The sequence below is a fragment of the Nyctereutes procyonoides genome, unplaced genomic scaffold (genome assembly GCF_905146905.1).
Source record: "Nyctereutes procyonoides isolate TBG_1078 unplaced genomic scaffold, NYPRO_anot_genome, whole genome shotgun sequence".
In the NCBI taxonomy this organism is placed as follows: Eukaryota; Metazoa; Chordata; class Mammalia; order Carnivora; family Canidae; genus Nyctereutes; species Nyctereutes procyonoides.
Genome location: NW_026575140.1, coordinates 47397441 through 47412715, shown reverse-complemented (window position 1 = coordinate 47412715; position 15275 = coordinate 47397441). Strand labels below are relative to the sequence as shown.

General features: G+C 50.2%; 1 protein-coding gene and 1 pseudogene across 3 annotated transcripts in view; both read right to left on the bottom strand.

The window, feature by feature from the left end:
* Nucleotides 1–1194: 1194 nt before the first annotated feature.
* Nucleotides 1195–2850, bottom strand: LOC129496889 (S-formylglutathione hydrolase-like; annotated as a pseudogene).
* A 3081-nt stretch (nucleotides 2851–5931) lies between these two features.
* The window catches only part of MPRIP (myosin phosphatase Rho interacting protein), a 153914-nt gene continuing 144570 nt past the window's right edge, over nucleotides 5932–15275 (bottom strand). For all 3 annotated transcript variants that reach the window (XM_055305452.1, XM_055305451.1, XM_055305450.1), the window contains one exon: nucleotides 5932–12737. In XM_055305452.1, the coding sequence (XP_055161427.1) occupies nucleotides 12666–12737 (72 nt within the window). In that variant the 3' untranslated portion in view covers nucleotides 5932–12665. The remainder of the gene's footprint in view (nucleotides 12738–15275) is intronic.

Below are 15275 nucleotides of genomic sequence, written 5' to 3'. Positions count from 1 at the left end.
TATGGAAGACAGGGACATCCCTGCCACCCCACGTCAGTTGTTTAGGACAGCTTGTTTCTTGCCATAGTAAATGCGGCCACCACCTCTCACAATGTGCTTCCCAGGGCTGCCGGCTCCTGGGCCCATGGTGGATGGGCTTCTCCTGCCTTGGACAAGCTGACCCCTTCCTCCCCCCCCCCCAATCTGGGGTCTCTCATGTGGCCTACTCCATCAGCCCCGTGGCAATGGCTCCTGACTTGTGTCCTCTTCTGTTGGCCTGGCCGCTCCCAGCAACACAGCTGACACCTGGTGTTGGTAGAGGCAGCAGTCCTTCGTGTCTGCTGTCACAAGCTCCTTGGTGGCTTCTTGGCGGGTTTGAGTCCACAGAGGGAACCGGGAGAAGTCAGGGAGGAGAAGGGGCAGGAGGAGGGAGGGGTGCCGGGCACGGCAGGAGTGGGGAGCTGCCCTCCAGGCCCCTGGTGAGCATTGCTTGCCCTGCAGTGGGCAGGTCATGCTCTTACCGGGTCTCCTTGCACGATGACCCTTTACAACAAATACACCAGGAGACGTTCGTCCCCCCCAGCTTCTGTCAGCAAGGCCGGTAAACGGCCAGAAGCTGCTTCTGTTTCCTGTGTTATGCCTTTAATTGTTAACATTCTCACATTCAAGGTGATTTTGTGCGCTTAGAAGTGACCTTCACTGTTAGCACCCGTGAGCTTGGCTCATTGGCAGGTTTGGCTCAGCACAAGGCATCCTGAATTACCTGACCATCCAGGGGAGTCAGCCAGGAGAGAGCCTGATTTGGGGCTGTGGCACCTCCCAGGTCTATTTTTACTGTCAGCTAGGGGATTTGCTCTCACGGTAGCTACAAGAATAGCTGTCTTACATATACTTGTGAGATGTTACAGATTATCTTTTCATAACACATATCTTTAGTTCAGATGACATCCGAATGCTCGTTGTGACATCTTGTCATACTTGTGTAATATGCTGTGTGACTGGTCCTGAGGTCTGGGCGTGTACACTTTCCCCATCACACCCACAGAGCCACCTGCAGAGACCATTCCGTGTTGCATGTTTTTTTCTGTTTAAAGTCACCTTTGACTTACTGTGTTACACAAATAAACCCAAAGTTAGTTTTTCTGACTTACTGAGGTTATAAAGTATAATATATAGTTTGGAAATAAGACCTGCTTTTACACTAGATGTATTTTCTCACCTGCGTGTGTGTTCCAGCAGTCTGCTCTGAGGAGAGAACAGGAGTTACAGAATGTGTCCTGAATTATGAAGCTGGGTTGTCCTGGACTTCTGGCATGTTTAAATAAATATATTCTTATTCTGGAATGCTAGTGCTGTTTCTTTGTCTTTTGCTCATCTGTATAGTGGGTACGGTTTATTAAATGCCATTTGCGGGGAGTGGACAACATACAGCTGTTGAGAAACCACTGGTCAGGATGGGTGCCGCAAACAGGAGCAAGACCTGAATGTGTTACTTGGGGCACCTTGTGAAGTCTTTTCCAAAGGTAATGAAGGTGGTTTTCCAGGGCCGAGGCTTATCCATCACACTCGGGGTGTGCTGACCCCAGCAAGTTCCCCAAATGTGGGAAACCTTACCCCCAATTAAAAAAAAAAAAAGCCTGACACAGGACTCGAGTCCCGGGACTCCAGAATCACGCCCTGGGTCGAAGGCAGGTGCTAAACCACTGAGCCACCCAGAGATCCCCGTATTCATATATTTTGCAAGATATCTGATGGGCGGCGAAGTAACTATGGTCAGAACCCTCTTGTAATCTAAAAACAACAGGGACTTTCTGTACAGGCAGCTGTGAACCTGGATAGGACTTCACCAGATAAGTGGTACCATCAGCCTTCCATTTACTGTGATCTGTTCCCAAATATCCAGTAAAGGCTTTTTTACCCCAAGGACAGAGCACTGTGTTGCAAACTGGAGCAACTGCTGACACAGATTTAGACTTTCCAGGATTCCTCCAAGCACAAATCAGAGCTCCATGGCCTCTCATGGAGTGGCCAAAAATAGACATCCTTTGGGGCCCACTGGAAAATTGGCATTTATGAGTTGGGGTAGCTCCTCAGTTACAGAATAGTACATTCTGTTGTTAGTTTTCCAAGGCTCTTCAGTAGCTTTCACTTAAAACCCAGCACCAGGGCCAGAGTCCTAGCCCTCTCCTTTGCTTCCTTACTGCAGCCACAATGGCTGGCATCTGGGACAAGGACAACAAGGCCACGTTCAGAAACAGCTTGATTAAAAAAAACAAACAAAACACACACACACACACACACACACACACACACACACAAACCCCACCAGACTTAAAAAAATATTTTATGTATTCATGAGAGACACAGAAGGGCAGAGACACAGGCAGAGGGAGAAGCAGGCTCCTTACAGGGAGTGCAATGTGGGACTTGATCCCGGGATGTGGGACTTGATCCCGGGACCCCAGGGATCACGGCCTGAGCCAAAGACAGACAACCGCTGAGACACCCAGGTGTCCCAATAATTAGACTTTAAAATTTTGTTCTGAGTTAAACTAGGGCATTTTCCAGTTTATGCGTTTGGTGGTAAGTAGACAGCAAGTTTCATTTTGCTGTTCAGTTTATTTTATTATTTTTTAAAAAAATTTATTTATTCATGAGAGATACACAGAGAGAGGCAGAGACACAGGCAGAGGGAGGAGCAGTCTCCATGCAGGGAGCCCGACGTGCGACTCGATCCCAGGTCTCCAGGATCACGCCCCGGGCTGCAGGCGGCGCTAAACCGCTGCACCACCAGGGCTGCCCTTGTAGTTCAGTTTAACTCTCCGATTCAAAACCTTTCTGAACGCCTCCAAAGCACTTGTTGCTGGAAATATTTCAATGCCATTCTTCTGTCCAATTGCTACTTGCTTTTTTTTTTTTTTTTTAAATCTTCACCAAAGGGTAGCTGATCTTTGGAGGTCAGTGGTGGCAGGAAAAGCAGCAGAATGGAAAAGTGAGGTCTCACCATGGCTGCACCTGCCACCTCCTCCTGTTGCTTGTTCTCATTCCTGACCTCTATTGGGCCCACCCACTTTTGGGTCAGGTATGTGAACTGTTTTGAGTTAACTTTTGTGTTTGGTGTGAGGAAGGGGGTCCAAGGGCATTCTTTTGCATGTCAATAGGTAGTTGTCCCAGCACCATTTATTGAAAAGATTATTCTTTCCCCATTGAATGGTTTCGGCACTATTGTCAAAAATCAATTGCTTACATAAATGTAATCACTTACTTCTGGGTTCTTTTTTTTTTTTTTAAAGATTTTATTTATTTACTCATGAGGGACAGACAGAGAAGCAGGCTCCACGCAGGGAGCCCGACATGGGACTCGATCTCAGGTCTCCAGGATCACGCCCTGGGCTGAAAGCGGGCACTAAACCGCTGAGCCACCCGGGCTGCCCACTTCTGGGTTCTTAATAATGGTCCATTGATCTATAGGTCACTCCCTATGCACACTGCCTTGCATACATAGTGTTTGTAGTTGTTTTAAAACCCAGGAAACAAGTCCTTTAACTTTGTTCGTTCCAACATTGTTTTGGCTATTCTGGATCCCGTTATATTTCTATATGAATCTTAGATTCAGCCTATCAACTTTTGCAAAAGCAGGGCAGCCCAGGTGGCTCAGCGGTTTAGCACTGCCTTCGGCCCAGGGCCTGATCCTGGAGACCCGGGATCGAGTACCGACCGTATCGGGCTTCCTGCATGGAGCCTGCTTCTCCCTCTGCCTGTGTCTCTCATGAATAAATAAATGCAATCTTATTAAAAAAAAAAAACAACTTTTGCAAAGGCAGCTGAGGTTTTGACAGGGATTGTATTGAACCATAGATCAAGGTTGGAAAGTATTATCATTCTAACAATATCACATTTTCTAACCCACGGATGTCAGATTCCTTTCCATTTACTTAAATCTTCAAATAATCTTTTGTAGTTTCAGTTGATAAGTCTTATACTTCTTTTAAATGATACATATTTTATTCTTTTTTATATTATTGCAAATGGAATTGTTTTCATAATGTGTCTCAGATTATTAGTAAATACAATCTATTTTTTTAAAGATTTTATTTATTTATTCACAAGAGACACAGAGAGAGAGGGGCAGAGACACAGGCAGAGGGAGAAGCAGGCTCCATGCAGGGAGCCCAACACGGGACTCGATCCCGGGACTCCAGGATCACGCCCTGGGCCAAAGGCAGGCTCCAAACCACTGAGCCACCCAGGGATCCCCTACAATCTATTTTTGTATACAAATCTTGTATCCTGCAAAATTGCAGAACTATCAGTTTTAATAGATTTTTTTGGGGGGTGGATTCCTTAGGATTTCCCATATACAAGATCATGTCATCAACAAATATAGTTTTATTTCTTCCTTTCCAGTATGGATGTTTTTCCTTTTTCTTGAGTGGCTAGAACTTCCAGGGCAGTGTTGAATAGACATGGTGAGAACAGATACCAGTTTTATTGCTGACCTTAGCGGGGCAGGGGGAGGGGAGCAGTTTTTTACCATTAAGTATCAAGTTAGCTGTGGGTTTTTTTTTTTTTTAAGATTTTATTTATTTATTCATGAGAGACACAGAGAGAGGCAGAGACACAGGCAGAGAGAGAAGCAGGCTCCATGCAGGGAGCCTGACATGGGACTTGATCCCGGGTCTCCAGGATCAGGCCCTGGGCCAAAGGTGGCTCTAAACCGCTGAGCCACCTGGGCTGCCCAGTTACGGGTTTTTTATAGACAATCTTTATCATATTTAATAAGTTTCCTTCTATTCCTAGTTTGCTGAGTGTTTTCATCATCAAAGGATGTTGGATTTTCCAAATGCCAACTGGTTTTCAAAATTGCACTTACAGAGCTTAAAAAAAAAAAAAAAAGGATGTTAAAGCTATCAGAATACCATTACATCAGACCAGTGTCTAGAATTTTTTTTTAAAAGACCTTATCCATTCATTCATGAGAGACACAGAGAAAGGCAGAGACATAGGCGGAAGGAGAAGCAGGCTCCATGCAGGAGCCTGATGTGGGACTCGATCTGGGACTCTGGGACCACATCCTGAGCCAGAGGCAGACGCCCAATTGCCAAGCCACCTCAGGCGTTCCCCTTAAATTTTTTAATGAACAAAAAGTTAATGAAACATCCTGAAACAACTGGAATGGCACACTGGATCTATCTTTTATATGTCTGTACTCAGTTTTCTAAGTTTTGTGAATTCTGTAAATTGATTTCCAGCAAATAGAGTCCGCATGTGATTTTTCTGTGTTTATTTGAATAAAAGTTTGGATTTCCACATACTTCATTCCAAAGGTTGTGGCAATATTGGAAAACTCCAGTTTCTTATTTTAAATTTATTCAATAGGTCACAACCAGAATCTTAAAAAATTAAATAGAATGTAGACATCACAGCATATTCTAATAAGAGTGCATTGTTTTGTGAAATGTTGGGCTGTGGTTGGGATGTGTGTGTGTGTGTGTGTGTGTGTGTGTGTATGGTCATGAGGTAAGATGTATTTTCTTTTTTAAGCAAAAAGCAACACTTTACTGTAGATAAACCCAGTAATGAAGGATTATATAGTTCCTTGAGTGCCAGTTATATAGCTCTTTCTCCTCAGCACTTCTTACTGTGCTCTTAGCCTCCCTTGGAGGTTTCTGTAACAGAGCCGTGTTTCTTCATTAGATTCATGATGTAAAATATTTAGTATGTGTTGTCTGTGAACATGTGCAATACAGATTCTTATGGGAAATCTTTTGATTTTAAAATGCTGACAACTAATCCTCAACTCTGAAAACATTATTTAAAAATAGGCAGATTATTAAAAGTGGAAAAAAACTCCAGTAGAAATCATTAGGCTACTGACCAGCTTTGGAATGTTGACCTAAATGCATATTTTGCATGTCTCTCCACTACACAAAATCCCATTCACAGCATGCAAAGGGTGATGCAAAAATAGTTTATTATGATATAGTTTATGTAAAGTTAGGTAATTATTTACAAAATAGAAATGATAAGCTACATCCATGGGAATCTAGCATGTCACGCAAAGGAATAAATATTCTGAGGAAGTAACACTTCAAACTGTAGTGAACAGTTGTTCAGAAACTTTGTTAATAAAAATCCTCAATGACACCATCACGATCTTGAATTGTCATAAAGGGCGAGCGGCTTAGCTGGCCAGGCTCATCTGTTCGGGAGGACGGCATAGCCTGACGGGGTCCCCCGCCCCACTCGGGGGCTCCTGCTGCACCTACAGGCTGGTGCACAGGACTCGCCCGCGCACTCCAGGCCGCTGCTCGCTCCCGCACAGGACTTTGGGTTTGGTGAACATCATCATCTAACGTTAGTACAGAAAGGAAACCCTAGTTAGAATCATACACCCGAGGGGTGAAGGCATTAGCTGTGGCAGCCGTCACTGCTGTGGGTTACTTCCCACCTTGTTCATGCGTCAGCTCCCCCAGCGGCTGGGCTGAGTGCTGTCCCTAGTAGCTGACCTGAGACACTCACTCTGGCAGAAGAGTATTAGTGAGAAAAGTTAGTAAGAATTACAGTTGTTTAGGAGTGATTAGAAACTTTACATTTTATAAATATTACTTAGGAAAACCACATGAATTCTTATCACTTAACCGGTCTTAAGTCCTAACAACGTCAGTAGAGAAGTTGTTAATACTAAAGGCAAAAATCCTAAAATCCACTTTAATTGGTTCTGTGATAGAAACGTGACATGATAATGACTTTAGTGTTCGTTATATGATCCAGGCCGAGTTTCCTACAAAACAAAACTGAAATGTGTGCTACTAGCTGCAAAGGGCAAAGAACAGAGGGCCCGGGACAGGCGACGGGCAGCAGGCACGCTGCGTCTGGCAACCGCCGTGCTTCCAGAACTCCGCCTCTCTGTGGTGCTCGGACTGCCTCCTGGGAAGGCCCGCGACCGCCACCCACGGGCCGTGTGCTTCCACCTCGAGACCTGCACGCCCTCCCGGGTCGGCCTAAGGACCGGACGATCCAGTTCTGAGGTGGTAGGACTGTACGTTTCGTCACATGGACGTGGACACACGCGGCAGGTTGGCCACATCGGTGCCCTCGACGCTGTCCCCCCGTAGAACCCAGTCGCTGCAAGATGCAGATGCCCGGCCTGGCGAGGGTGCACAGGTCACCGTCACCCATTTGGGCCCCTCACACCACACCTGTGCTTTGAACGAAGCCTCCCTCCAGGTGTTCCATTAGCATGTCAAGGGCGTGGGGAAGACGGACCCACCATGTTCCTCTCCGCTTTTTGGAGGGTTCGACGCGGCTGTGGCGGCAGCAAGCATGATCGAGGTCTTCTACGGGCAAAGTGCACGAAGGCAGGCCTGCTGTCATCTCAGATACTGTCGTACACTCTTTAAAACCGCCTGTGAAGTGGCCGCAGCTTTTTAAAAAGATACACCAGTCATGAAAAACATTTCCTTGGGAGGTGGGTGGAGTTCAGCGTGGTGCCCAAAGCGCTCCTCCCCCTCTTACACAGGGAGGTCTGTTAAGATTTTTTTTTTAAACCCACACAAACTCTGTCACACACACACACAAACCCCCGCAGTAACTGCCGAGGACTATTTACACTGCTCCTTCTGAATGACCTACAGGTTATTCTGAGGAAAACCAACATGGTTGCTTTTCAATACGGAGAAGCTGGAAGCCACCGGGAACCCGCGTGCGCAGGTGGTCCCGCTCCCTACGCGGGGTGGGGCGCTGACGACCTCCTGCCCCGCTGAGCACCTTCTGTTGAAACACTGAGAAGGGAGACCTCTTCCCTGTACAAAGAAACAAGAGGACTCGAAACGTGTTCTCCAAAGGGCACATGGATGCGGCCGGGTCCTTCCCCGCAGACGGCCCTTCAGACAAAGTGAGTGTTCGTGTCCAGACTGCGCTTTTGTCATGTCTTCCTATCAAAGGATCCCCAAACCAGTGGTTTTACGTGACTCCCTTGTGGCTGATTATCGCTTAAATCCTCAACTGGGGGGGGGGGTACGAGCTGGCTAGACGTGCTTCTCCGGTGTGCGCACACGCAGCACCGCACCCGCACCCGGTTGCGGCGGGCCCCCTCTCCTGGGAGTGCTGCGGAAGGAGGGACGTGTCCACAGTGTGCTACTCGGTGCCGCGGACAGCAGACGACGTTACCTTTTGACCCGCTCTCAGCTGAGTAAAAAAACCTTTCCGAGGCTATCAGTCGGTAGGCACCCGGTGGCACGGGCAAGCCGGAGGGGCGCTGTGTGCCCTGAGAAAGCCCCGAGTGCGAAGCATGCGGGACCCCCGCCCCCCGTGGGCGCTCCCCTGCACTCCCGCTGAGCGCCCGGGGCTCCCCGGCTCGAGAAGGACCCGAGGCAGAAGAGCCTGAGACGCCAGAGGGGAAAAGCCGCGCGCCAGTACCCAACTTCCCGAAGCTCCAGCACCAGCCAGTTGGCAGCGGCCCCTTCCCAAGCCCCTGTGCAGGGCCGGGCGGGGTGCCGCGGCCATGGGGACACAGGACGGGGCACTTCAGATCCGTTTACACAGCAAACGCCTAACAGCAAACACGGATAGCCCCACGTGAGGGTGGGGGGGGGTGTTCAAAAGGACCGAAGTGAAGTTTCTGGAGAAGTGAAGCTTCCAATCAGCACGCCAAGCTGTAATTCCTTTTAAGTGGAATGCTACATACCTCCGTCCTTCGTAAACCTTTGAACACAGCCCCCCCGACCATCCAGGCTTTTTTGGTAGTAAAAGTGGGGGGAGTCACTGAATTGTTTTAGTTTTCTGGCTTTCTGAAATTGTATCTAGGATGGAAAGTGTTAAAATCTCAAGCTTCTTTAGAACAAAGATGAGGAAACTTCCTTTCAGGAATTCTCTTCTGTTCAAGAAGACGTTCTTCCCACTCTAGCGGAGAACAGCTCTGAGCCCCTGGAGAAGCGCCTTAGGAGACACACTGGGGCAGGAGCGGCGGGCAGTGGGGCGTGCTTAGCCGTGAAGCTAGCACGCAGGCACCGAGGCTGGGGAGGGCGCAGCCCCCCCCCCAGTGTCCAGGGAGTTACTAGCAAGCGTGCGGGGGAGAAGCCTTCTAAAGGAGAAATACACTGCCTGCTGGCTCACCGAGTGGGGAGCCCAGCTGCACCCCTTTCTAGCCTGAGTCAAGCGCTCACAGGGTCAGCGGCAGGGGCGGGGTGGCCACCTGCTACCTCCTGCCCCAGAGGCCTTAAAAACGGACTTGCCCAGGGGACCGCCAGGCAGCAGTGACAAAGAGGGCCACATTCCGTCTGTCTCCCTCCGTGGTGAAATAAAGAATATTAAATACATCTCTAATGATGTTTTGTACACCATTTGGTCTCCCGGCCTTACCTGTCAGAATCCCGTACTGGCCGACTCCCAGGGTTTTTAAAAACCGCAGTTCCGTCTCTTTCCTACCCTGGCCCTGGTGAGGCCCCAAAGCCTAGCGGTCAGGTCAGGGAGCTAGCGACAGAGTGCACGTAACTAGCCAGAGCCCAGGGCCTTCCCTCGCTCTCGGCCTTTCCACTTGCTGGATTCACAGGGAGGCACCTTTGGTCTCAGCTCTTGCCAAACCCACATGTCCCCACCATGGCCCTAACTTCCTCCCTTAAATTCAGACCCACTTCGATGCCTTCTGGCACAAGCTTCCATTTCCAATGGCAAAGCGCTCCATCTGCCACACCGCGGCCACCAGGGGAGCCGCCGCCAGCCACACTTAGCAGGAACGCTAGCTCTCACACCCACGTGCCAAACACAGAGCCTGACCAGCAGAAAGTGGCTCCTCGGTGTGCGTCTGTGCTCGTGCACAGCCGTGCACTCGCTGGGACCCAAGCTCACGCTCACGAGAACTGTCGCTAGTTTCCCCACTCTCGGTGGGTGTGCTTGCTTGCAGGAGCTGGCGGGTTACAGATGAACTAGTGACCATTCACAGGAAAGCGGTTACGGCTGTGGGTTAGTGGAGACTCGATCCATGTTATCACCACACCCTGCCCCGGGGAAGTTGGAGCGCCGTGAGCTGACCTTCACCTGTGTTAGCCCATCCGCAGCCCCTGAAGGACCCGTCTCTACCAGCAGAGGCCAACTCCACCTCCACAACTGTCTTCTCTCCTCCGGAACTTGGTGGCTACATCCCTCCCCCTGGGGGCTTGGGGGCTTGCAGGGCGCGTACGGAGACTGCACAGTGGGGGCTGGGGTGCGACACACAGGTGGCCAGGGCAGCCCCTTTCTTCTGTCCTGCCCGCTCCCTCCAGCTGGAGGATGGGGCTCAGCAGCAGGCGACTCATCCTAGTTCTTGGCCTGACAGTAGTTATCACTGTGCGATGCTGGGCAAGACCAGGCCAGGCTCGGGGCATTTTTGGGAGGTGGCAGTCGGAGTGCCCGCGTTTCTAGCCGGCTTCCTGGTAACCCCCTGACTGAGGCAGCCCCAGGGCAGGGAGTTGTGGTCTCTGTGGTGAGGAGGAGCCTTCAGAGGCGGCAGTGATAGGTCTTTCCCCGTCTCTGCCTTCGACTTCCACATGCTACACTCAGCACACGAGTTCAAGGATTCCGGAGGTCTAACCTCAAGGGGTAAATGATGAAGACATGTAAGGTGCTCTTCGACCTCTACAAAGCACTGCAGATTTCAGACTCGGCACAGTCTGAAGGCAGGTGGCACCTGAATGCATGCGGGGATGCTGCCAGGTAAGCTGGGAGGGCTAGAGGCAGGGGGCTGCCTGGAGGAGGGCCAGACTGCCCAGAGGCAGCAGGGGCAGCCACACAGAAAACTGCACTACATGAGGGAGGTTTTCTGAGGGGTGCCGTGAAATCACGGTGCCGAGACAGCTTGAGCAGAGGCGCGGCACAAGGCCCCTGGCCCATCAGATTCTGCTGGACAGCACATCACTCTCTGCCTTGGACGACACACCCATTAAACAGAGTTCTAGAGACGGAAGGGTCCCCAGGGCCCAACATCCCTTCTGTATGCTCCTGTTCGGAGCGGCACACACACAAAATCGTGGTCCTTTCTAAAAATGCTGCCAACCTACAGGGGGGGTGGAGTGGGGTGCAGGGAGCAGTGTCTGAGAAGTAGAATTAAAACACCAGACCTGATATTCTCTTGCTTTTGAAAACGTGCAAGAATAGCAGCAAAGGAGTGATGGGTATGGGTTAAGATTCTGGAAGCTGATGAAGGAAAGGCTCAATGCCAGTGGAGAACTCAGAGTTTATTCCCATGAGAAGATGGCATGCCCCAGACCCTTCCAGGCCTTTCCTTGGATGAGCCTGTTCTGAACTAAATCTAGAGACCAAGCAAGGGCACTTCTACATTTTTACCTGCAAAGTCCCCATGTACCCAGGGACTGCCAACCTAACGGGAGCATTGACACAGAGCGCACACATGCTCCCGGCAGTAAAACGAACGGGGCAACAGAAGCAACGAGACCAGAGCGGGCTCCTCCGAACCCTCCAAGGCAAAGCTTCCGGCCTGCTCTGAAGGCCACAGAACAGCGGCCCGCTGGGCTGGGCTGGTTTACACTCCCTTGTCTTAACACGATCAATAGTTCTCACGGGGCCATGACAGAAGCCCCGTGTAGCAGATTCTCAAGGATTACTGTGGTGTTTCCTGGCAGTTAAAAAGGTCTTACTCTCTAAGAAAAATCAAAATTGTTAGTATAGTTTTACTTCTGGCTCTCCGCTGCAAGAGAACTTTTCAGAGCTCAAATCAGAGCTCAAGACATATAACAGCAAGTTTCATCCGACATCCTCTGTACTTTCTTCTTGACTTAACATAGGGGTCTTCGCTCAACCTTCTCAAAAGCAATGTAGAGGCTTCTTTCAGGAAGGTTCAAGACGTGAACAGTCCTTCCCCTCAGAGGACTACCCAAGGGAATTCATCACGACTGGCAAGCAGTGTGAAGCCCCGGGCTGCAGCTCAGCACTCTGTGAGTCTTTATGAAAAGACCAGGACTACTAGTGACCAAGAAAAGAACGAGCGTAGGAAGGAATGAGAGGGGCCGGGGTTTTGTGCAAGATTTAATAAAAAACAAACAAAAATAGGAATGGCTGCTTTCAACATTTTCCAGGTTGTGAAAGGTTCCCCACGATTATCTGGGCTGTGGCTCTAAGCTGAATTAGTGGGACAAGTACAAAATACTGTTCTTCTCCCAAACCAAAGGTGGTGAGTGGAGGTTATAAGCCACGCCTCCCCACCTGCTCCTCCAGCTCCTCCCGCAGGCCAGTGAGTTGTCAGTGCTGCCCCCCTGGCGCCCACACGCAGCAAAGCGAGAGCCACCGGAGGCCCCAACTCTGCACAGTGCCCTCAGCGGACGAGCTAGCTTATCGACAGGCTGCTGGGCCTTAATACTGACGGTGAGTGCGGTGGATGCAGTGGGCAGGGGCTCTGTGCAGACCCCGGCCGGGAGCACACAGCTCTCCCGGCCCCGCTGCTTGGCTGATTTGAGAATACCATGGAAAAAAAGCTTTGACAAACACATAGGAAGCTGGAATCAACACAGCAGGGAACGGTGTGAACAACCCTTAAATCGGTCTTTCATGCATCCATACCTACAGTTAATGATGACAACAGTAACAACAACAATAATAATAATAAAAAATAAAGGTACAGACAAAAAGCAGCGCTGGGGTAGTGCTGCCGCAGGCTGGGAGGGGTGTGTGTGTTCAAGTTGAACGGGACACGGCTAGTCTTTCTTCAAGTCCCTGGATTCAAAGAGCTTCAAGCGTTCTTGCACCGTCAGGCCTTCTTTCAGACTCTGGGTGGAGATGAAAGTAGGAGAGAAAGAAGGAGACTGTTAACTACGAGGCCCGGTGCTGTGCGTGCGTGCGGCTGCAGGCAGGCAGAGGTGCGGGTGCTGGGGTGGAGGGCAGGGCAGGAAGGGCTCCTCGAGAGATTAGTGGGGCATGCTAAGGAGAGAGACATCCCCTGTGAAATGGTGTTATCTGGATGAAAAAGCAAAAACCAGAGAAACAGACCATGTGTGTAAGAAGCTGAATTCTGAGCTTAAGGCTCTTCAGACAAGCAGCGACCAGATCAATTCAGCCAGGAGAAAAAGCTGTGCCAAGAACTAGAAATCCGCCCATCCATGTCCTTCTCTGTGTGTGTCTGTCCAGATCTAGTTCCTCTGTGACCAGGATACTGAGCATTATGAGGAGGGCTGCAGAGCTCGCAGGGCTTTGCTGGCAGTGTGGCCAGGGACCCCTCCTCCCTGGTGTACCCTGGCAGCGCCTGCTTCCCTTGGGCCTGCTCCTGGCACTCCCTGAGCAGCAGCCCTGCTGGATTTGCTGTTACTGGGGACCTGGGAACATGTTAACATATTTACTAAGATTTTCAGAATGTGAAACCAATACTCTAATGTGTGACCTCAGCAGTTTAAACCCGTGTGATCCAGGATGAGTGATATTTTCCTAACTGGGGGACAAATTATTTCTCACTTTACTGCTGGAGGCTTTTCCCAAAGATCTCCTTTCTCAATGAGGAAAGGAGTATCACTTCAGAGTACAGCTGAGGATACTCCAGTATCAGTTCGGACAGGGCTCGCTTCTTAGCAGCTGGACACTAGCCTCAGATTGCCAGGTCCCTGGGCTGGCTGGCATGTGCTAGAGCTGACAAAGGTACAGGATCCCCTAAGATGTATAGGACTTGAGGCTGGCCCTGGGTACAGGCTCCAGACAGCTACACCAGTTTTAGCCCCAAACCTGAGCACCATGAAATAAAATGCACCATAAAATAAAAACCAGGGACCTAAAGAGCCCAGCCTGTTTCCAGCTGTGACACAGTCTCAGGAGGTCCTGATGTGGCTCAGTCAGATGCTTTGGAGCACATATTTGCGAGTGAGGACTGTGTGACTGGGCCACCTGCAAGGTCTGAGGCCAGGGAGGTGGGCCCTGGTGTTCCCCTCAGGTTATGTAGAACAGCTCTGCTTCTTTTCTATACTGTGGAGCTGTATGTGTGTAGATGAATAAAGATAACTGCCCTCCCCCTTTTTAAATAAAGGGTTCTATGGCTAACCTTTCTGAAACCCACTGGTCCAGATGGACCTCAATATAAGCTGTTGGTTAGGGGGTCACTATTGAAGCTTGCTACCCAGTTGGTTGGAGGATGGGGGCAAATCCATGTTCCATTCTGAACCAGAAATTCCCTTAACATACATGATCGCCTCAGATGCTCTCAGGTCTTCTCCCAAGTGCTTCAGGCCAAGGGGCTGCCATGTGCACAGGGTCAGTCTTGGACAGGTGCTAGGTATACATGACCAGTTGTGGGAGGCCCCACACCTAAGTGCCAGGCCCACAGGCAGGCCTGTCACATGTCATACCGCTTTGTTCTAGCTGGGGACTTTCAAGGGCTAGCAAATGTCCTGCCTGGGGGTATGCTCCTTCCATGAAAAGTCAGAGTCCCTGCTGTACTCAGGAATGTAGCAGGGGAACAGGGCGATGAGGGGGAGCCCAAGGCTGTGTGCCACACAGGGCTGTACACTAGAACTGGAAGGGAAGAATGTGCACAACCCCTACACTGACTCTGCGTGCCCAGAGAAGGGTCCTTGGGGTGCAGAGTAGCTCCCCTGGGGCTCATTCCTCCCACACAGCCGATTTCTCCACCAAGTATCTCTGTGAGCCCATACTCAGACTACCAGAAAGGGGCCTCCATGAGGATCTCATGGGAAAGATTCGCTCCGTTCTAATACCAGGAAAGCCATGATGCTCTTAAGCACTGAGCTTGCCTTGATTTTATGGGTGCTGAGACTTTCTATCCTTCTCAGTGAGGCAGGATACAGAAACAGAACACCGATAAAGGACATAAGTCAGTACGTATCAGATCCCATATCACAGAGCACTGACAATAGGTTTGGTTTCTGGGCAACTTCATCCCCTGGTCTTCCCATGGTGGGGGTTGGGGGGGGTGTGGAATGGGGAATCTCCAAATACAGTCAGGGAAAAGGACAGTAAACATCCCAGTGTGAGTGCCTACTGACATCGCAAACAGGCCTGAGCCCTTGGCATCACAACACGTGTCCCTGAGGACATCTGCAGGGTCCCTGTCTTTCTACTCACACCAGAGGGACTGTGCCTGCATATCAGGACAATAGAGACTTGTCCAAGCCAACCGTGGACTCAAAGACATCTGGGAAAGCCCCATTCCTGGGCTCCTGACCACTCCTGCCTGGGTCCTGGCACCTCTGAGAGGCTGAGGCTGCCCTGGAGGCCCAGTCAGTTTTCTCACTTTCTACCTTTGCTGTAGTTCCTTCCCAGCTGGTGTAAAAGGTCTTCCCAGTGCACCCACTACAAAAACCCTT